We start from the raw sequence: 24,774 nt of genomic DNA, 5'->3' as shown, positions 1-24,774 counted from the left end.
TTAAAGGTCCTGCATTACGCAAAACTGACTCATATGAGCTTTTCACCATGTTACAACATTATTACCTCCTCAAAAACATACCCAGAGTTGTTTTCTGTTTCATTCACGCACATTTGAGTAATCCTGGAATATTTGGCCGCCTGCACTGGGAGTTCAAGTTAACAGTTACCTTTTACCATTTTCTGTGGCATTATTGTTGGTTTGTGTGACCATAAATGAAAGCAAAACTGAGTGATAAGTGATGTTAGAGGGTGAGTATATGGAACAATATGATAAAAAGTCTAACACTGTAGAAGCCTTTAAAAAAGAATATAAAGCATCATGTTTTTGAAAGATATAGAGCTCTGGAATGAATGAATTATGCATAAGATGTTGTTTGTTTAAATGTATATTTTGTCTCGTACATACAGTAACTCATAAGTGGAATTGTAAATGCAAACTTGCTGTTCATACGCTGCTTTCTTTCTTGGAATTCTGTCATTGTTTACTTGAGTTAGGCATTAGAAGTACTTTTTACTTCAGCCTAAACCCTTTCGGTCATGATCCATGGGTTTGTGGTCTATGTTTTTTATTTGTTTTGTTTTGTAATGCTAAAAAATGATTGAATAAAAAACTACTACTACCATTTGTTCAGCAGAGATGGGTCATTTCTTGATTCTAGTGAAGGTGTATGGCAGAGGTGTGGACATGCAAATCGTGACTTGGACTCGAGTCAGACTTGAGTCACTATTTTTAGGACTTAACTTGATAAAATGGACTAAGACTTGGGATTCGACTTGGACTTGAAGGTCAATGACTTGGCACTTGACTCGGACTTGAAGCATGTGACTTGAGAAGCACTTTTAAATCTGAATTCTTTCTATTCTGACTGTAATGATTCACTGTAAGATTTTGTCAAGACATTTAAAAAGGAAAAATTTGCAAATCTACTACGCTTATATACTCTATAACAGGGGTCTCCAACCTGTAGCTCCACTCCCTTCCAAGTAGCTCACCAAGGAATTTCTGAATCATACATATTGCACTAAATAGTTCAAATTTGATTGATGAAATGCCTATTTTCTTTGTAAATGTATCAATTTGATGCCTGATTTTGTACACTGATAACTGGACAGTGGGTTATGTTTTATAGACTTTATCTAACTGTACCTCATCTCTGGCTTACCATGGCTCTTATATTTACAAAATTTCTGTCAACCGCTAAAATTAGTAGGTCTCTGGTAGTTTTATTTTACAAAAAGTAGCTCACAGTAAATAAAAAGTTGGAGACCCCTGCTCTATAAATACTCATATCTAAATATACTATGACTTTATATGTACAATTTACCTTAAAAGTCATATAAATTGAAAAAATATAAGTTATATTTGGTACTTTGGTTTAAAGTCTTGAAATGACTTGAAGCTCAAAGCAGACGACTTCGACTTGACTTGGATTTTTGGGCCAGTGACTCGAGACTCGGCTTGGATTTGCCCGTATTTGACATGGGACTTGACTTGGACTTAAGGTCAAAGATTTGAGACTCGCAAAACAACGACTTGGTCCCATCTCTGGTGCATGGAGCTTAAAAAAAAACAGCGAAGCACTTCCTGTATTAGGACATCACAAGGAACAGAGTGAACTCAGCCTAAATATGCAGAGTTTGTGTGTTAAACATGTGTGGATGAAAACCAAAACACAACTCCTGGTATTTTTGTGATGAGGAAACAAAATTATAACATAGATCAGCAAATAGTGTAATATGGGCTGCGCTAAAAGTACTCTTTGTAATGTAGTAAAATTAACCCAGAAGGATGACTGAGTATTGGTCTTATATTGCAGTGGTATAAAACACACTTATAATAATAGTTTTCATCCACATCACAAGGTGGAACAGAGCATTTTGAGCTTTGGGGATGTAGACAGACTAATAAAAAGGTTACTCAAAATGTGTGAATGAAACAAAACACAACTCCAGGTTTTTTTTGGAAGAGATAACAATATTATAACACGGCTTAAAGCTCACAAGAGTCAATTTTGCGTAATATAGGACCTTGAAATTCTTACTTGATTTAATGACAAAAACCAATACACCATCCATTCCCATCCAATACGCTGATATAACTCCAGTGACAGTTCATTCACATTAGAGCGGTCCCCTGTGCACGTACGAAATGAGTCTGCAGCTGCAAACAGGCCTTTTCAAATCTACTGCCAACAATCACAGAACCATTTTGCTAACACTGTGACCCAAAGCACAATGTTGCAAGCACCAAAAATGTTACGCAATGAACTCGAGACAGCTTTCAATCATTTCAGATTCGTTTCGTACAGTATTTCCTGCAGGTAAAAATGCAGCTCGCTTCTTAGAATCTTAAATGTAAAAAGTTAGGAGCCACGTTACGATATTTTGTGTTATAATGTTGTTTCCTCATCACGTGGAGTTGCGTTTTTTGGTTTCATTTTTAACACGTTTAACACACAAACCCTGCATATTTTTCTCTCTAACGTAAAACACACTCTTTCCCCTTGTGCTCCACTGTGTTTTTGCACCTTCACTCGATTCATTTTGATCATTTCAGCCCTACAACCGTCAATTTCTACTGATCTAAAAATAAAAAGTGGCCGTTAACTTGAAATCTACCGCTTCATAACATGACAAGGTGGAACAGGGTATTTTGAGCTTTGGGGATAAAAACAGAGTTATAATAAAAGATTACTCAAACATGCGTGATTGAAACAAAACACAATTCCAGGTCTGTTTTTGAGGACGTAACAACATTCTAACATGGCTTAAAGCTCATAAGAGTCAGTTTTGCGTGATATAGGCCTTTAATTATACAGAGAGCATTGGCCTGGTGCAGTGTGAAATCACATGATATTGTTGAGTGTCAGTCATGCATGAGATACAGTGGTGTTACTCATCTGGTTATACGCATGCAGCTATTCTCTGTCTTTCTGTCTATTTAAACAAGCAGGTGGTGCCTCCAGGCCAAGTCACAGGTCATCTCTATGGAGAGTACATACATGCAATAATAATAATATCATGTTGTTTAACACACAAACTCTGCATAGTTAGGTTGAGTTCTTCTCTCAAACTTTTTTAATGATTATTATTATTACAGTAACACAGCATCGTGACAAAACAGCAAAGGTAGATCGAGTATAAAGTGCAGATGAGATTGTTGTTGCATCGATGCAGAGTCCACTTCACAGTTATGACAGATTGGCAGAGTGGAGGGATATATGTGGTGTGGACTTGTGGACATGTCCCTCCCACTTCTTTATTTTCTACTTTGGATGTAATTGAAGTACTGTGATATTATATCCTCAAATGTACTACTGTATATGCAGTACAATACAGTAAAACAGAGGGAACTACACAGAACATGATCCATCCATTTCAGTGCAGTCCATGACATAATCATATTTTTTGGCGCTTTAAAGACTTTATTGTTTCTATTCTGAAAGTTATGGCTCACACAAAGATCTTGTTAAAACATTTAAAAAGGAAAAACTTGCATTTCTATAACTCTTATATAAATACTCACATATAAATATACCATGACTTTTTACAATTTAGTTTAAAAGTCACATAAATTGCAAAAACCAAAGCAGTATTTGGTACTTTGACTTGAAATTACTTGAAGCTTAAAGCAAATGACTTGGACTTGACTTGGACTTATGGGCCAGTGACTTGAGACTCGACTTGGACTTGACTCTCTTTAACTTGGATTTGAGGTCAAAGACTTGAGACTTACTTCAGACTCGCAAAACAACGACTTGGTCCCACCTCTGCTACATACACATTTACACTACCGGTCAAAAGTTTTAGAACACTACACTTTTTCCAGTTTTTTGCTGTTCACTGTTGAAACCTATTCTAAACTTTTGATTCATGAAAGTGTCCACCTTTGGTACATATAACAGCTGAACACACTCATGGGTCGTTCTTTTTCCAATAGAAATCAAATACTCTTCAGAAAGTTCTTCTCAAGTTTGTTGCAGAACTCGATGGGGTTTAAGTCTGGACACTGTTCTGGACACTCCATGTTTTCAAGTTCACCATCTTGTTCTTTTTTCCTGTGGTAGTTTTGGCAGAGCTTGGACTTGTGTTTTGTTATTGTTTATCTTAAATAAATTGACATACATGTAAACTTAAACTGAGGCCGATAATACATACAAAGAATCAATACAAAAAAAGGAAGTGGTTAAAAATAAAATCCCAGTTCTTCTGTAATACTGTTTTGATAGATTTAATGTTAGAAATACAGTTTAGTGTTTGAAGATAATTCTTAATGTCGAGGATTTTAAAAGGGGTCTGGAATTGGAGAATTTGGATTTATGGATATGACATTTTCTCAACAGAATGCACAGGTTCATTAAGTATTCAATTTTATATTCTTTGTGATGGAAGATTATTCTTTAGCAGTCCAAATGAAATCTGAGGCATGTTTTGTGTTTGTAGATTTGACCAGAGTTCCTTTGAGTATGTACAGTAATAAAACAGATGGGGGACGTGTTCTTCTCTCAAACTGAAAACACTCTGTTCACCTTGTCATGTCATGTGGTAATGCAGGAAGTCCACTGTGTTTTTAAACTCCATACATCTTCACTTGATTCATTTGGGTGATTTCGGTGCTGGAATTGCCAATCTCTGCTGACATAAGCGTCAACTTGAAAACTACAGAGCATTTTGAGCTTTGCAGATGTAGACAGACTAAAAATAAAGGATTACGCAAACATGTGAATGAAACAAAACACAACTCCAGGTCTGTTTTTAGGAGGTAACGGCATTATACCGTGGCTTAAAGCTCACAAGAGTTAGTTTTGCAGAATACAGGACCTTTAAACATTCATTTAAAACTAAATAAGAACCTAGCTGTACTGCTAAACTGTATTTTGCCGTCATTTGCATATAGAACTTCTCATTTATTATCATTGCCAACCATGCGTTACTTTGTCAAGAGCTGTTTTAAATAGCAAACCCAGTGACACATGGAGCGGAGGGGGCACCTGACGATCTGCGGTCTACAAGAGGAAGTCAGAGCTGAGTTTGTGCACTGACAGGAAGCAGCCTCAGCCCCACACACGGCCCAATGACGTACATGAAAACCACAGCGCCCCCTCCTCCCCTGCACACTCACTACATGAAGCACCATGACAGCTCTGCAGCTTCCTCTATCACTACATTATTTTCACAGAGCACATGTTTAGCACTGCGCAATCAGCAATTTAACAGAATAGAGGAACAGCAAAAAGTTCAAAACAGTGTAAACAGCGGTAAGCTATGAAAGGACAGTGTAAAGATGCGTTGTGTAACTTTTCGTGGTGTGTTTTTATATAAAGAAGGCATTGTTTTCTCCTAGTATGACATTAAACTAACTTATTTCTATGGAGCCAGACAGATGGCATCAACAGGTCAAGTTAAAAGTCAGATCTATGGAAAGCCAGTTGTGCAAGGTATTACCAAGGTATTATAAAGCAATAAAAAACAACAACCTGTAATTAAATAAATACGACATAAAGCAATAAACTGCAGGTGACGGACTCCACCAAAAAGTTACACAGAGCAATTTCAAATAAAAATGCATGATCCAAGTTTTAAATATAACTTATAATATATGTCTGTAAAGGTGCTATATTACACAAAATTGATTCTTGTGAGCTTTAAGCCATGTTGTAATGTTGTTACCTCCTTAAAAACATTCCTGGAGTTGTGTTTTGTTTCATTTGCACATGTTTGAGTAACGCTGCATTATTAGTCTGTCTGTTCCACCTTGTGATGTCACGAAGCGATAGTTTTCAAGTTAACAGCAACATTTTATCTTTTGTTCAGTAGAGATTGGCAGTAGGCTCTATTCATGCTTACGTCGCAAACCAGGAAGACGTTTGAAAAGATGCGATTACAACTTCCCACGCCCAGTTTTCTAGCCTGATTCCTGTTTTCCTGTTTCACTTCACGGAAACCATCTGACCTCGCAGCATTAGGATTCATTTGCTCGACGGTAGGCGGGTACTTTTTTTTTAGTTTAACCAATCGCTGCTATTTGGTCATGACGGATGTAATGCGGCAAATTCCATAGGAAGAAGGGCAATAACATCTTTCCCCTTGATAAATTTCACCAAACATTCTCTTTGTCCCGTAGTTAAATCCTCGATCAGTCATTGCCAACAAAGAATGTCTATCTTCGTCTACATCCATCTCGACCGATTTGTTTACTCTTGTGCTGTACTACAAAAGGGACCCAGGCGCTTGAGTTTGACGTCATGGCTTCACAGCTCTTCTCTGATTGGCAAGCACGTGGTCTACAACTTCTGAGGTTCTTGCAAACCATCTAGAGTATTCCGATTCCTGACCTAGTCGCTAGAGTCCATTACTGAGCTGAATTCACCCAGTGAAGGTCTATGAAGTTTAAAAACACAGTGGAGTACTTATATTACCACATTACATGAGTGTTTTCTGTTTGAGAGAAAAACTCTGCCTAAATAAGCAGGATTTGTGTTTTAATGTGTGAATGAAACAAAACACAACTCCAGGTCTGTTTGAAGAAACATTATAACATTTAAAAACAAAACAAAAAAAACAAAAAACGTGTGACCCTTTAATGAGGAAAGTTCTGTTAAAATTCAAGATATTTTTGAACTATCTGTCAAATCTCTTGAGGCTTCAGTTGCTAGGAAATAGCAAAGAGTGATTTGAAATGTGAAAAGCAGATAACAGTAGCCTATTCTATCGATTACGCATACAGACCATAGATTACAATTTGATGACGAATGCAAATGTGGGGCAAGTACTTAGAAATAAAAGGTCCATTTAGCACATTTGCACCTCTGTAAGGAAGCACTGACACATATACCAATGTGCACATGCAGTGTTTTGCCCAAGGACACAACAAGAGAATGGAGGAAGTAGAGATCAAACATGTGTGCGTACAACAAAACACAACAGCATGTGTTTTTGTGTGTACAGGCTCTATGTGTATGGTCTGTGGTGCAACAAGTCAGAGAGGGGGGCATGTGGTTGGCTTAAAAATCAAACCCACAACCTCTAACTGTAAATATAAGATAAACCACCATGCGACTGTGGAAAATATACATTCTGTGTGTGTGTGTGATTTGTCATGACTTTATATTGGAAGCTTTTTAAATTTCAATACGTTTTCTATCCTGGTTAAAGTGGCACTAAGTAACTTCTCCAGCGAAGAGTCTGCCACCTGCTTGTCTCCATTAAAGGGACAGTCCGTAATTTTGGACATAGGACCTCATTTCCTAGTGAGCCAGAGTGTTGGAGACGTGTGGAGACACTTTTTAAAATATTCCATCCAGTCCTTGTATTTGCAGAGGTCGATGGTGCTAGGCTAGTGCATGTCAATGGCCATAGTTAGCCTGCCACTAAAAACGGTCTTACCCACTCCACAAAACACCCAAGGAAATCTATTATTACACCAGACTGTTGTTCGATGTGAATGTCTGTGTTGATAGAATGTTTGAAATAAAACTAACCTTGCATCGCATGAATTTACACATGTTGAGGGACTATTTTCTCAGCAGCGGAATTTTTACTTTGCCGGTAAGATAGGCCAAGCTTTCTATCAGGAAATACAACTCACTGCTGCTGCTCAGACATAAATCCTTCAAGAGCAAGGTTGGTTTTACTTCTACAATGATTCTATCAAGACAGATATTATACACAATAGTTTTGCTTCGGGTGTTTTGTGGAGTGGGTAAGACTGTTTTTAGCAGCAGGCTAACTATGGCCATTGACATGCACTAGCCTAGCACCAGTGACCTCTCCAAATACAAGGACTGGATAGAATATTTTAAAAAGTGTCTCGACACGTCTCCAACACTCTGGCTCACTAGGAAATGAGACCCTATGTCCAAAATTCTGGACTGTCCCTTTGACATGTTATTCATTTGCATAGAATGTTCCACAGTCCGGCATAAAACACATCTATCTCCATTGAAATAGCAAGAGACAACATCAGGCCTAGTTATAGGTCAGATCTTTGGGGTGGCGATCTCACGCACAAAAGAAAACATGTCTTTAAAGGTACATTTGAGCAGTAGAATAAATCCAAGATAGTATGTTGGAATACAGTGGAACATTTCAGAAAATCAAAGGTGCACTGCGTAACGTTTCTAGTGGAGGGTCCGCTACCTGCTTGTCTCCATGTGTTGTGATGTTATTGCTTTGCCTGGAATGTTTCAGGGGGAAGCGTGCCTATGTTCCCTCAGCCCTATGTTCCCTCATTTCTAAGATTTTTTTTTTCTTCTTTCCAAAATTAGGCCCTATGTTCCCACATTTCCTTTATCATCAATTTGCATCAGAATTTATTTCAATTCTCACAATTTGGTCATCAGTTACACCCAAATGAAACAGGAAACACACACCAAGGTTCTTGTAGAGATGCAAATGCAAGGAACAGTAAAATAAAAGTGAAAAATGCAGTCAGGCAATTACACCCAACCGATTATCCCAGGGGTCTCCAACCTGTAGCTCGGGAGCTACCAGTAGCCCTCCACCTACTTCTACGTAGCTCACTAAGTGATTTTTGAATTCTATGTATTGTGTAAATGTAAATGCTAGTTGTTGATGACTAATATGGTGCACCGATAAATGGATAATGGTTTATGTTTTATAAGCTTCTAACTGTTCTGCATCTAAGGCTCACAGAGGCTCTTACACTTCACCAATTTTTCTAGAGATGAAGTATTTGAACGCATCAAGACTCTCGTTTGCTTTCATCTTTTCTGCTGTGAATTGCCCAGGACTTTCCACCAAGTAATTGTAAATATCTGTAAGTGGATGCTCGGCCTGGTAGTTGGCGATTCAAACCAGAAATTTGCTTTTGTCCATGCTTTGTAGGGGTTGAAAAGGGTGATTTGGCGTCCATCGATACTTAAGTTATGCCGTTAGAGTGGACAGATTCCCTTTACGTGCTTTCTCACTCTGTCCACCTTACTGAATTAGTGTTTCTTGCCGCCGACCAAAATATTTCCCAGCATGCAACGTGCACTTTTGTCAACAATGAAACTCGCCTATAGGGTTAGGGTCAGTTTCTTTTATGACTATTAAAACAGGTAGCTCTCTGGCAGTTTTGTTTTGTAAAAGTAGCTCACTGGAGGAATAACGTTGGAGACCCCTGGATTATCCAAGAGCAGTTGACTACAAATGAAATGTAGAGGTTATAGTGCAAAGGATCCTCGGTTAAAATTACTCTGAATCAATCCTTTAAATGCGGTATAAAAATAAAAATATAACTTTAAACATATTATTAGTCTAGAGTTTATTCATTATGGGTGTTTCTATTGCTCAAAAATACATTGAGCCTTCTGTGAATAGGGGTGACTCTCCACAGATCTGAACTGTAATGTAGCGTAGTGCTGTAACCTGCTCGTCTCCCAGTTTAATCTACACTGTGGAACATTCTCGACGAAGCAATAACGTCTCCATCTTAAAGAGTAGACATACGTTTCTGTGCAACTATCCAAAACTGTTCAATGCACTTCAACCTGTGCCCTAAAGAAAGCTGCACGAGGACTTGTTTGTGAGACGGTTCTGAGAAAACGAGCACCAGAGCAGCCTTGTTTAGGGTTGAGTAGTTTTCGAAAAGGTCTGTGGTTTGGCTCTGACTCACACATTGTCACAGTGAAGCGCTCAGATGTTGTTTTACTCTTTAGAGCTCCGAGCAGATAAAAGGAGGTTACTGAGGTTCAGGCCCAGTTTCACTCTGTGTCATCTGCCTCTGTGTGTGTGCATGCGTGTGTGTGTGTGCATGTATGTGTACGTGTGTGTGCGTGGAGTTATCTGCCTGATCACCCAGTCCCTACTATGTTATCTTCAGTTCCAGAAGCATCTAGCATCTCTGTCCTAACCACAGAAGCTCATTTGTAACACGTGTCCCTCAAATACAGAAGAAAATTCTCGTATCATTCAGAACAATATTTATGTAGAATATTTACCTGAGATAAATGCAAGTTTGGTGCTTCGATAGTTGATTCTGGAAATTCATGCTGTTTCTCCATCCCCTGTTTTTTTTTTTCTTTATCGCTATGTAAATCACCAGGTTTGTTTGACGCAAACGGCCATGCGCCTCTCGGATTGGTTAATCCGCCTGTCAATCACGCCCACTGAAATCAAGGAGACAGAATATGGTTCCAGATCTATTCGTTTTTTTGTAAAGTTTTGTCAAAGCGTGCGGTTCTGACTTGTTATAAGATCAACAACAAGGTTTAAAGGGCCCGTACAGAGGCGGTGATACCATTAGGCAACAGGAGACGGCCGATTGGGGCCCTTGAACCTGGAGGGGCCCCAGCCAACTGTCCTCAGTGCAGCTAATGGCCAAGGCCTCAGAGGATTTGATTTTCTCTCAGTATGACATTAAATGAGAGTGGTTTACTTTTTAAATAAGAAAACACCATCAAAATATTATCTGATTGTCAACTCAAGAATCGCGTTAGAATGGACTAGTCAGCTTCACCCTGATTTGAACATAATCGTAGCATAATCATAATCGAATGTGATGGATATAAACTAAAATTTTATTGTACTAGCAAAAAAAAAGAATAAAATAAAACTACTTTCAGCTCTGGTTATCTAGTAGGCGAATGAACTAATAAGACACATCAGACTCGGATAAAGATGGGGTGAAAAAAAAACACACAAAAAAACAGACAATGTATATGCCAAAAAATACCCAAAAAATAAACAAAATTTTAAAAAATAAAAATAATAATAATACAAAAAAAAAAAAAACCCTGTGCATTATAGTGAGGGCCCCATACTCAAGTTCACCTATGACCCCCAAACTGCTAACTCCGCCACTGTAAATTACACTTTTTCTAATCTGTGTTATAATGTTGCTTGAAAACTGCCACTGAATGACATTATAAGGTGGAACTGAGCATTTTAAGCTTTGGAGATGTAGACAGACTCAAACATCTGTGAATGAAACAAAAGCCAACTCCAGGGATGTTTTTGAGGAAGTAACAAAATTATAACATGGCTTAAATCTCACAAGAGTCCATTTTGTATTTTTTGCATCATAATTTAAAGTTCAGATATGGGTTCAAATAAGTTATAGGCAGATTTACATCTCAGGAAATGAAAGTAAGTCAATGTAATGTTTCTAAAGAGCATGAAACCCCAGCGTGTTTGTGCGTGTGTACTACTACTGGACCACACCACAACACACAATAATGAATGGGGTCACAGCTTTACTGAAAATGTCGAATAGCATCTTCCAACTAAACAAAATTGTGTCATTTTTGGTCATTTACGGTTACCTCTGTGGAGACAAGCAAGTGATGCCACTCGGTCAAGTTAAAGGTCAAGTATGTGAAGAGGCCAGCCCACTCACAGTACGAACATTATTCAAGGGTTATCGAGATATTTTTTAGTTGAGGAACATTTGAGTCACAAACAGTTCAGAGAAGTTAAGACCACATTTTTAAGTGGACCTACAAGTACATGGGTTTAAAATAATTCAAATAAATGCAAGATGGAGAGGTTTGTTGGAGCATTTTAGGCAAAGGTCCACAGTGAATTCTTAAAGGTGTGTTGTGTAACTTTTCTGATGGAGGGTCCGTCAAATGTTTTTCTCCATGGAAATATTATTGCTTCGAATGTTTCACAGCATTAAACCTTTCTATTTTCATGGAGGCCAAACCAGACCAAGTTACAGGTCAGATCTGTGGAGAAGTAACCCCTCTCACAGTCAGAATACAAGTTTTTCTAGGTAGTTTTGAGCTATAAAACCACCACATTTTCGATTATAAGTGGACTTCGAAATGGATTTAATCATGGAATTATGTATACTGTCCAAATCCAAATCGACTTTATTTATATAGCACATTTTAAAAACAAAACCGTTTTCAAAGTGCTACACATATAAAGAGAACATTAACTGTGGAAATGTACAATTTTCACTCCTCAGTTAATTTGATTTTGCTTCATAAATAATTTTTTAAACCATTTTATTTTCAATTTAAATGACTGAGAACCCTCACTCACACATGCTTACTTTTCTTTTTTATTGGTTTGGATATGAGAATGTGTTTAATTTATTCATTTTTACTGCTAAAAGTTTCATTGTATTTTGTACAATGACAATAAATTAAAATCTCTAAATCTAATGCTGCGATGCTTTATACTCATCAGTCAAAAAGTTAAAATATGAAAGGCATTTACAAATACATAAATGCATAATTAGAGATATTTGTTAAAGAGGGCTACTACACTTCTACGGGGTATTATTAATTGCTAAAAGGGAAAAAATGCAGACTCAGATGGCCGATGTCCATAGGCTTTTTTTTTTTTTTTTTTTTTTTTTTTTAATAACATTTCGCAAATTTAAAAAAAAAAAAAAAAAAAGCCTTTATGTACTGTGGTCCAAAGCAACAAAAATATCTGAAGAAGGCTTTTTTTTTTTGGCCATCTGAATGTGCTCTGCATTTTTTCACTTTTATTTTACTGCTTCTTGCATTTGCACCTCTACAAGAATTTTGGTGTGTGGTTTCTGTTTCTTTTGTATTATTAATTGCTAACACGACATATTTAGATCACCATGTTACCTTTTATTGTTCTGAAAACGCAACATTTGCTCAAAACTTTTACTAAGAAGTGTAAGAAGGGTTTGAATAGAGTCCAGGAGAGATCGCTAAATTACTCAAACATGCATGGATGACACCTAAAACTTCTTCAGGTATGTTTTTGAAGAAGGAACATGGTGGAAAGCTCCAAAAAGTCGATTCTGCATAATATTCCCTCTTTAATTTGAGTTTAGAGACATTTATGCAAACAAATAAACTTAAAACTGGACTTATCTCCCTTGTAAACTTTGACAATCTTAACAACATTTCACCAAATACACATATAATCCATATAAAAATGCAACGAGACTCTTGTTTACTACAAAATTCAACCCATACAAAACAAGCACTGCCCTCAAAACACCAATACAGACTTAGAGTATCTCACCATATACATCAACAAACTGCAATCTTCTTCTGTCTCATCTGCAAACACTGCCCCCTGCTGACCGCACACCTCCTGCACCAGCTCCTTCATCTCTCAAGTGATGAAATATGGCGGAAAAAGCCGGTCTGTTATCTTTGCCTCAACACAACGCATTTACAGCCAGTCTAAACCTCCCGACTATTCTTCCAATTGTGTGTGAGCGGGCCTAACGATCTCAATGACAGCCCGGTCTGGACCCAGAGCAGGCGTGTGCGGGGAGGCCGGAGGAAAACAGTGGAAATCAGCACGTACACTCATTTAAGCGGAGAGAAAGGGGGTAAGGAAGTCTATATTGTCACGTAGCGGTCCATAAGTCGGACACGTATAGCGGGGGAAGGGGGAGGGGGAGGGGGTCTTACCTGGGAGGCAGACTCTGGTGATGGGGGGCTGGGTGGTGGCGGCCGGAGACCTCCTGAGAGAAACAAAAAGACAGAAGACGGGTGAGTTAAACCATACATAAATGCTTCTTATCATCAAAAGCAGAATACATTATGTCAGCAAAAGAAAAAGTTGTCACAATAGTTGTGAATGTAATTGTAGTACTAGTAGTAGTAGTAGTAGTAGTAGTAGTAGTAGTAGTAGTAGTAGTAGTAGTAGTAGTAGTAGTAGTAGTAGTAGTAGTAGTAGTAGTAGTAGTAGTAGTAGTAGTAGTAGTAGTAGTAGTAGTAGTAGTAGTAGTAGTAGTAGTAGTAGTAGTAGTAGTAGTAGTAGTAGTAGTAGTTGTTGTTGTTGTTGTTGTTGTTGTTGTTGCATTGTAAGTAAGTAAGTAAGTAAGTAAGTCTTTATTTATATAGCGCTTTCACAGACATTTTCTGTCCCCAAAGACGCTTTACACAGCATTATTCAGCACTATTCATTCAGCATTCATTCATACAGCATTATTCATTCACTCTAAACCCTGATGATGGTAAGCTACTATTGTAGCCACAGCTGCCCTGGGGCTCACTGACAGAGGCGCAGCTGCCATGCCACTCGGCGCCATCGGTCCCTCCGACCACCACCAGCACTCACACACACACCACTTTCATACTAGGCAATGTGGGTGAAGTGTCTTGCCTAAGGACACAATGATTGAATTGATTGTATTTAACTGACCATGACTATCAACTGTTTATGGAGACCTATGTAGCATGTTTTGGGCATTGCACAGTTGTCAGCTTCCTGGGGCTTGAATGCCTGTTAATTAGAAATGTAACATCATTTTTATATGAAATACAATTAAAAGCTGACTCATAAACATATAATTAGTGCATACTGAGTGTATTCTCTGATTTGATCATTTTCATTTTAAGTAAACATAAAACGTAATGACACTATTACAAATAAAACACAGTGTACATGCATAGATTTCTGATTCAATCTCAATCGTTCAGTCAGTATACAATCATAATAGAAAGCCTAAACAAAAGGGCTCGGTCGAGCAGAAGTAAACAAGGCCAAAAATTCAAGTTAATGTATCTAATATAAAAATGTATTCAGCAGATACATATGTACTCTAGTTTAAGAAACTGTTGACCTTTTTTCTGTACCATTTTTGGTTCTAAAGTTACAGTTACAATTTTTGTTCCATGTATGAAACATGGAACAAAAATTATTTCCCAAATTTCAAAGACCTGCAAATCATGTAAATAAATGGATGTATTTCATCATATCTTGTGTTATTCCATCTTTGAACTGTTGATGAAGGTACATGATTTTTCCCCAAAAAATGTATATAAAATTATAAAAATTTGCTTGGAAGGACTGACATATTTTATAGAAATAGTTTCCTTTCATTTTGAAGTAATATTAAAATATTCAGAAGAAAAAAGCGACAAATGATGCAAAATCCTGCACCTTCTACTTGTTTGCACAATTTTCCCTCCGTTACTTTTCCCTCCGTTACCATGACCTTTCTTAATAAAAAATCTCATGACTCAAAAAGTAAGAGGTTTTTCAACCTAATCTTGTACCATATGGTAGAAAACTATATGAAGCAAATATTCAAACCAGTTTGTTAAGGATATGTAAGTGAGAACCAAGAGTTATCACTGTTTGGATTTATTGCCCAAAAAGTGCTGCATATTTCATTCCCTCCGTTACCGGAGAGAAGAATATCACAGGTTTAACTTGACCCTGTTGGAGTGTAACTCTTTCCTACATTCTGATACTTTACTTATTTCAATAGTGCCTCTAGTTTCTGAATAAGAGACATTTGAATGTCAAAAAATCTGCCCGTTTCCCTCCGTTACCACTTGACCGGACCCAAAAGTAAAAAAAAAAAAGTACATTATTTATTAACATATAAAAAAAACATATATATATATATATATATATATATATATATATATATATATATGTATATATATATATATATATATATATGTATATATATATATATGTGTATATATATATATATATATATATATATATATATATATATATATATATATATATATATATATATATATATAGCTGATTAATGGCTCACTATCTCACTTTTTCTCTACAGAAATGTTCTCAAAATCAGTGAAAGCATCAGACCAAGTGTAGTCCCCTGAAAATTAAAATGCAATATTTTTGTTAAAATTCATAACACTAAATTCATATTTAATTTAACTATCGTATTTTCCGGGGTATTAGACGCACTCTTAAGCCTCTAACTCCATCAAAAAACGACTGCGCACCCTGCAATCCAGAGCGCCCCATACATGAATCCACTCGGGTGTCCCAACACGACTTCAGTAAACTACAAAGCCGCACCACCAGCAGCGCACGCAAACACACACAGAGCAGACAGCGACCGTGCAGCGAAAAACACCCGCAGCCACACTCATCACTCCACGTGGACGAGGAACGGAACCGAAAAAGCGAGTCCAATGTGCCACTTCTACACACAACTGAACAACTGAGTCACTGCGAACACGCCGACAATCCGTTGGTCCCAGACAGCACCCTCCCTACACGCCACAACTGAACAAAGCCCAGAGTCACAGTGAACCGGTCAAACAAAGTCCCACTGACCCATCCAACTGTTGTGTTTCATTTAAAGTCTGGTGTGGTTTATTTGTGAAAAAAGCCTAATCATCTGTAAAATATGGTAGGTGAAAAAAACACATTTTCATTTGATATAAATACTTGATTGATAGTAGTTTTTATTTTATCATTCCATTGTATCTATGTAATAACAGGATCTTTACTTTACTGTTACTTTAAGAATGTGAGACTCAAGGGTGTATGGGGAGAGTGCATTGTTTTGTTGTTGTTGAAAAGAGGCAGAAAAAAGTTGCCTAAAGCTAAAATGAACGCAAGTCTTGTCGTTCATTTCAAAGGTGCAACACAAGCTACAAGTCAGTTCTGTGGGAAGATGATCCCACTGCACATTTTTAGCAAGTATTTATTAGCAATGAATACGGATGTAACAATAACTGAAATATCGTGCTATCGCATCGTCAAAAGTCTCAGAGTAATATCGTGGGCTGTCACAATATATCGAATCACAAGTCCCTTTGTTTAAATGCACGGTTTTATAGTAGGAACAGCTTATAAACACTACACATCCCATGATTCATTTAAGTGCAGACAACATGAAGAAATCTGTTTTTTACTTGAATTCTTGGGATTATGACAGAAATAACTGACACCGAAATCTTGTTTTACAAACCAGAGGTAGGGACTTGCAAGGCGTGACTTGGACTCGAGTCAGACTTGAGTCACTATTTTTAGGACATGAAATTTGACTTGATAAAACTGACTGAGACTTGGGACTCGACTTGGACTTGAAGGTCATTGACTTGGGACTTGACTTGGGACTTTAGCCCTGTGACTTGAGAAGACTTGTTGCTTCTTCTAAAAAATATATGTTTTTAGAAAATACTTTTCTCGTTACAGTTTATAAATGTGGTGCTGAATTTTACAGGAACAAGAACATGACTCACTTTTCTATTTCTTACTTTGGATGTAACTGAAGTACTGTAATATGGTATCCTCAAATGTACTACAGTATTATACAGTACAATACAGTAAAACAGAGGGAACTACGTACATAGAACATGATCCTTCCATTTCAGTGCAGACTACACCACAAAATAACTGTTATTAAGCTCTTTTAAATCTGAATTCTTTCTGTTTTGACCGTAATGATTCACACTAAGATCTTGACATTTAAAAAGGAAAAATGTGCAACAGTATTAAGGGCCATTTAGCTTACAATTCATACAAAGACTTGAAATGACTTGAAGCTCAAAGCAGACGACTTGGACTTGACTTGGACTTATGGGCCAGTGACTCAGGACTCGACTTTGAATTTCTTGTCTTTGACTTGGGACTTGACTCAGACTTGAGGTTAAAGTCTTGAGACTTACTTGAGACTTACAAAACAACGACTTAGTCCCACCTCTGTTAAAAACAAAAAAGTGTTCCATCTACAGTTCTATCAGCCTCTCCAAAGTATTGCAATAAATAACATTCTGTGAGATGCATATCGTGATAATATCGCACCGACAGATTTGGATATCGTTACATCCCTAGCAATAAATGAATAAACTGAATACATTTGGAACAATTAAGTTTAAAGCCATACACAGTGTTGGGAAGGTGACTTTAAAAATGTATTCCCCTACAGATTACAGATTACACACACCAAAATGTAGTTTGTAACATAATCCATTAAGTTACTTAAAGTGAGTAACGTAATCTGAATACTTTGGATTACTTGATTTGCTGTAGAGACGCAAAGACGAGGAAATCTTCACACAAGATGTTTTGTCTGCTAAAAGAAAAAGAAAAGCCCAGACTTTACTTAACTGTATTAAAAATATTATTAATAGAAGAGGAAGAGACACGTCCACACAGCATGGTTTAGTCCTGGTTTAGATCTATTTAGATCTAGTTTAGACCTGGTTTAGTTTCCCGGCAATGAGTGTAATTCCCGGAAAAAAAAAAAGAAGGGGGATATAGCCCAAAATGTGAAAACAGGAAAATACATTTCAAAATCCATTTATTTCAACAAAGTAACTGTAATCCAATTACCACTCATTGAAACAGTAACTGTAACTGAATACAGTTACTCATAATTTGTACTCTGATTACGTAACTCTGGTACATGTAATCTGTTACTCCCCAACACTGATCATACAAAGCAATAACATCTCCAAATTAGACAAGCGAGTGTTGGACTTTCCATCAAAAATGTTATATGAGTGCACTTTTAAAACCTAAAAATGACTGGAAATGCTGTAAGTCTGAGACTAACTGCCCTTCAAGGCACACTGAAGCTTTACGAGCGTGTTGCCAAGTACAAAGCTTATATATTAAAGTACGTCATCTAATTAACAAGTGAATCTTTAGTCTTGTTCCTATCACTCAGACTGGGAGATGTGTGAGGTGTGAGCTACTGTACAGAGTGTTAAAGTTGACGTGATCATGAGTCATGTTGTACAGACTATAGACGCCACATGGGAGAGAAACTCAGCTTTGTTCCCTATAGCTTTTATCGAGCAGTTTCTTTTGAGGGACGCTCATGCGAGGAGCTTAATCCATTAACAGTACAGGCCTGGCGTCTGCGTGAGGGTGAATAGTGTCTGGTGGTACAGATACAGGTCACACGGGCTTCAGACGATCACTACCTCTGGACGTGAACGCCCTTACATCTCCACGCGTATGTTAAAGATTCGCCGAGAACAAAGAGCACATGGCAGTGACCTACTTTCACTTTATCAGATGTTAGGTTGAAAAAGAAGCTTCAATCAGATTCAATCAATCCAATGTGAAATATGACTGGACAGATGAAAGCACCGGTTTTCCTGTGGTGTTAACGGTGTTCTTAAAGATACAGGGTGTAACTTTATGATTCCATGGAAAAGAGAGTTAAAATCATACTTCAGAACATTCTCCATCATGATGAATGTGTTTAATGCCATACTATGGAATATTATTAGTCCAAGAACATAATTCCCATGGAAACAAGCACGAAGACAGACCCTCCACCAGGTCAAGTAAGACTCAGATTTGTGGAGGTGCACATACACTCACAGTAAAAATGTTTTTCAAGTTTTTCAGTGGAATAAAAATAACAACAATTTTCTAGTCTATTTTTGGTTAAAAGGTTACACACTGTGGCTTTAAATGGTTGAAATCAGGGGTGTCCGAACATTTTTCATTAAGGGCCACATATGTAAACACAGATGAAGCAGAGGGCCGATCAAGGGCCGAAGACTGGAGCTCAATACAGTGAATAATTGCAATTTGTGCATGATTTAAAATGTTAGAATGAGCCATCAGATTTTATTCATGCTATGATCCTCAAAACCACACACTAAATATTCAATATTCACGTTATCAAAGTAAATTTTCAAAAAACTTGCAGTAAAAAGTACATTTTTAATTGATGTAAGGTAATTTGGGCCAATTCGCCTGGAAGCCTGAAGGCCAAAAAAAATTTGTCCAAGGGCCATATTTGGCCCATGGGCCGTAGTTTGGACATGCCTGGTTTAAATACTAGGCCTAGATTAAATATTAATTGATTTATCATATGAAAGCTACATAGACCTCTTGTGAATGTATATAAAACAAATTAAATTATGGGGGGGCGGTCAAATCAAATTTCCATTCATATACATATACAAATACATATACATATACATATACATATACATATACATATACATATACATATACATATACATATGTTCTATTCCCTTCCCATATCTTTCGTTCATTTGTTCTTGGCAACCCCAAAATGCACCTACAGGTACGTCACATTATACAAGCATTTACATACACATATATTTTGACATTGTCCAAAAGGTATGATGTTCTTATTTTACTGTGCTTTGTCCAGATGGGGTTTTGCCACAGTCCACAGGTCAACAGTGTGTTTGTTTTTTGTGTCCAACAGCTGAGCAGCTGCTCCATAGAAATTTTATCCAAAAAGTCTTTATACCAACGGGCATGGAGAGATGTGCACATCAAACATACAAGACAGACACGATCTATTACAATGCTCCAATATTGTAAAGAGCATGAATCAATTTGAACATTTTCTCAGGGTTTAAATGAGTCTAAGCTGTTCTAGAGTTAATGTAACATTTAAGAAACACTGGACCAAAGTTCTGGTTTAACCCTCAAATCAAGAGTTATATTAATGCTTTGAGAGTAATCGGATAACACTTTGTAGAGTTATCCTGATTTAGCTAAACAACACACAGAGGCGTTTTATTTTTACATTTTATTTTAGTTCATTTAGGAAGAAATTATGAACAAAACTGGTTCAAACTGGTCTTCTCTTGCAGGAGTTTGAAGTGGTGGGTGTGAGGTGCTACATTAACACTAAGTGAAGTTGAATTAACTTCAACCATATCAACTCTGGCAAATAACCCCAACTCAAACCCCCATTTAACTTTACATAGTTAAAATAACACTTTCTGTGTTAAAAACAACTCTGAAATATTTTACCCTGAAATTTTGACCCTCCAGTTTTAGCTGTGTACCCCAATAAGAGTGTATATAACCTAACTAAGAATAAAAAGAAGGCTCTAGTCTCTTATTTACCAAAAAGGCCTGCTAAAATTGAGCCAAGATTATTTTTGTTATTTCAGCCCCTGCTTTAAAAACTCAAAACTGCAAACCTGCTTGGGAACTTTGGAGATAGACACACTAATAACTAGAAAAGCACTCAGAGAGCGCAGACCTCCGCCAAGGACTACCCCCATTTTTTATATAAATTGCGATAAAATCAGTCTTCTGGATCAGATCCGGATCAGCCTTTGGAATATGAAAGAGGATCCCATTGTCCATCCCTGAGTCAAATTTCATGGGGTTTGGTCAATAATTAACCGAGATATTGAGAAACTAAATTTTTGGCCCCATTTACCACAATGTTAACTAAAATTTCAAAGTGATCCAGAATCCAGGATTTCTTCCGGATCACCCCCAAAATGAAATCAGTTCTTCCTTTTCACATTTCCAACAAATCCTGAAAATTTCATCAAAATCGGTCCATAACTTTTTGAGTTATGTTGCTAACAGACAAACAAACAAACAAACAAACAGACAAACGCCGGCAAAAACATAACCTCCTTGGCGGAGGTAATGAAAGATGACTCAAAAATGTGTGATTGAAACACAACTCCAGGTTTGTTTTTGTGTGATACTAACTGTAGACACTGCTCTGTCTGAAGCTCTGTTACTCAAGTTAGACTTTAATCTGACCTTTATTATTCTTTATTATTATTTCCTTGAGTTTTCAGACCATCTTAAATCTTGTCACCGTAGCAACTACTGAACATTCTACTATAGAGATACATGTAGCAACCCCAGCATGATCATGGTCACTGCAAACTATCACTAGGACCTTTAAAGCCCGATGACATCATTTTTGGAATATGACCAGAGCTTTTTTAATGTATTTATTGAAAATCTCTTGTCAGGCAGAAGGCAGAAGAAAGATTGAACACCCACCCCCTTCCCCAGCCCGTGTGACTCCCAGTCTCTTGTCCTTTAGTCCAAATGCATTGACATGTGGACGCAGTACTGGTCTGAATGACATTACAGACAGGCTGCTATTGATTTGTATGGACTCAGCAGTGACACATAGGATTACACACTCCTTACCTCACCATTACTGTAACCGCGGGAACATAACGCTAATACGCAGCCCCCATCACTGCTGCCATGGCAACAGGTATTACCCAATCGCATGGCCGCATCCGTGGTGTGTTTGGGGACAATAAGTTAAAAAGACTATTCCATTGGTGTTGTATTTCATAACATGTTCTTGAATAAAACATGTAGTGTTTAAATGAGTTAAACTTGTGGCTTTTCTGGACGAAGGTTAGTCCTGCGTGTCTCTAGAGTTCATTGCTTTGTATAGAATGTTCCACAGTATATCATTAAACATATCAATCTCCATGGAGACAAGCAGGTGACGCAGTCTGCTGAGATTTGGCTTCACTCAATGTAAAAATGCATGTTTTTCAAGGTATATTTGAACAATAAAAACCTATATTTGAATGAATGCATGTTAGATATGTTTAATACGATACTGCGGAACATAACGTTTCCATGGCGGCAGACACCTCCCACCGGAAATGCAACATAGTGCCACTTTAAATGTTCTATATTACAAAGAATCGACTCTTTAAACCATGTTATCATGTTGTTAACTCCTCAGAAACAAACCTGGAGTTGTGTTTTATTTCATTCACACGTTTGATTAATCCTTTATTATTCATCTGTCTGCAGCTCCGAAGCTCAAAATGCTCTGTTCCACCTTGTGATGTCATGAGGCAGTAGTTTTCAAGTTAACCTTTTACTTTCAGTTCATAAAGTTTGGCAATTCCAGGGCTGAAATATTTCTTAATGATTCTAGAGAAGGTGTCTGGAATTTAGATGTGGAAATACGACACGGCGGTCACTAATTTATTCCAATAATTCGTATCAAATATATGAGTAATGAGCTCTGAAATAGCCTGAGCCACAACAGACATCAGATTGAAGCAAGTTGTTATTGAGAAATTGAATATTTTTTTTATTTGATTCCAGTAAGTTATGAATTGCAGTAATTTCATAACCGCATAATGCTAATAAGAGTTAACCACATCCTTGTATATTGTTGCTCAACACACTATTTCTCGGTTTGTGTAAAGGATGTTTTGAAATTCAAGTGAAAGGGACTGCAGAGCCACTCTACACATTATAAGGCCTGTACCTCCCTCTGGTGGTGATTCAGAATAACTACAGGTTTCATTTTTTTCAATGGAAGTTTATGGGACCAGCTGAAAATAGTAGTATGTTTTGTTTGGGTTTTTTTTTTTGCGTGTTGTTTAATTAAAGTTGCAATATGTAACTTTATAGAAGAGATTCAGTCATCTGCTTGTTTTCATGGACATGTTAATGCTTTTCCTATAATGTTTCACAGTATGGCATTAAACGCATCTTTGTAGAGACAAGCAGGGTCAAGAAACAGGTCAACAGGGGCGGTTCTAGCGGAGATGCCACAAGGTTTCTGGTCCCACCTTTAATCTGACCGGCCCCTGTTCTGTCAATCAACTGACGAGAAGAACAACCGGAGAATTCAATGATCACTGTTGCAATTCCACCCCCAAACTCTAAATTGCGTCAATACAACTTAATGGGAGAAGAAACAGACCTGTGAAGGGCTGTGAAGGGATGCAAATGACCTTGCATCAATTAAAAAATTATTATTTGCTGCAAGTTTTTTGAAAATCTACCTTGATAAAGCTAATATTTAATTTTCCGTGTGTAGTTTAAGGATTTTAGCATGAATAAAGACTGATGGCTCATTCTAACAAGATAAACATGCACATATTTCAATTATTCACTGTACTGAGCACCAGTCTACGGCCCTCGATCGGCCCTCTGCTTAATCTGTGTTTAGATATGTGGCCCTTGACGAAAAAAGTCTGGACACGCCTGGAACAATTTGAGCTGATATCTCCTAATAAGGTATACAGGGGAAAATATTCTTTTTTTCTTGTTGGCTCCATCGCAAAAAATGTGAGGGGGAATTTATTGCATTTCACTGGCCCTTATGTTTCGAATCGTGAGCCAAATCTACGAATGTCAAACGTAATCCGTGTATCATTCGTTCATTCGTTTTTCAATATAAAACCAAAAATAAGAAAACGAAAAAACGGTCTCAGTCCCGCTCTGGTCCCGGTCTGGTCCCAGTCTCAGTCCTGCTCTGGTCTCGGACCTGGATCAGTCCTAGTTCAGTCCGTATGCGGTGCAAAAGTCCGGCATCGCAGTCACGGAAGTCACGTAAACGGGAAATGGCCGTTATCCGTTTTTTTCCATTCTTCATTTAAACACAAAATCGAAAACTGAAAAAACGAATCGTTATCCGTTTTTTCATTTTGGTTTTGGAGACAAATAACGAAGAAAACTGTTGTTTTTTCATTTTCTTATTTTTGGTTTTATATTGAAAAACGAATGAATGAATGATACACGGATTAAACGTCATCACATATGTTACCAATACAAGCCTTGATACACACTTCACCAAAACCTTCCTGGATTACTCAGCACATGCTTCGAAGCCTCGACACGGCAAAGCAATAACATCTCAATTGAGACGAGCAGATGGCAAAACCTCCAACATAAAAGTGACATAGTACACCTGTATAATGGCAACTTTTAATGCAAATATGTAAGATATTTAAGTGTAATGTCGTAACAGATTTAAAAATGATGATAAACCCACTAACAGGTTACATAAGTTACTGCTAAAAAGATGTAGTTTTAAAGGACTTACTTGCTGGAGGCACATTGGACATTGGTGAGCACTGTAAAGTTATTCCTCACACTTCGAAGGCTGGCCAAAACCTACACAAGAAGAGGTACATAATTAATACACAACACTAAAGCAGATTCCAACCATGACATTAGAGTACACAATAGAAAGAAACAGACACTGCTGATATTTTCTCATATTACAAATTAAGAAAAAAAAAATTACCTGAGCAAATGGGGTTACTATCAAGTCATCGCCATGTCTGAAAAACAAGGAACACAAAACATGTCAATAAAAGGTCCTGTATTATGCCAAATTTACTTTACTTAAGCTTTAAGTCATGTTAGAATCCTGATCAAAAACATATCTGGAGTTGTGTTTTGTTTCATTCATCAGACTTTCTGCATCTTGAAAACTCAAAATGCATTGTAAACCCGAACGTTCAAAGTAATCAAATAGATTAAGTAGCGTATACTCAAAGTTTTAGAAATAGTCCCTGTAACATTTTCTACTTATTGAGTAATTTTAACTCATATTTTT

At 37.3% G+C, this 24,774-nt stretch overlaps 1 protein-coding gene across 2 annotated transcripts in view; it reads right to left on the bottom strand.

Annotated features, from left to right (window-relative positions):
* The window catches only part of pde4ba (phosphodiesterase 4B, cAMP-specific a), a 371,390-nt gene that overhangs the window by 142,294 nt on the left and 204,322 nt on the right, over positions 1–24,774 (bottom strand). For both annotated transcript variants that reach the window (XM_055164841.1, XM_055164842.1), the window contains exons 3-5: positions 24,460–24,496; positions 24,256–24,326; positions 13,361–13,413 (exon numbers count right to left, since the gene is read on the bottom strand). In XM_055164841.1, coding sequence (XP_055020816.1) covers positions 13,361–13,413; positions 24,256–24,326; positions 24,460–24,496 — 161 coding nt within the window. The remainder of the gene's footprint in view (positions 1–13,360; positions 13,414–24,255; positions 24,327–24,459; positions 24,497–24,774) is intronic.

The sequence above is a fragment of the Boleophthalmus pectinirostris genome, unplaced genomic scaffold (genome assembly GCF_026225935.1).
Source record: "Boleophthalmus pectinirostris isolate CB_2022bp ecotype Guang Dong unplaced genomic scaffold, ASM2622593v1 HiC_scaffold_7, whole genome shotgun sequence".
In the NCBI taxonomy this organism is placed as follows: Eukaryota; Metazoa; Chordata; class Actinopteri; order Gobiiformes; family Gobiidae; genus Boleophthalmus; species Boleophthalmus pectinirostris.
This window is presented reverse-complemented; position numbering and strand designations above follow the sequence as displayed.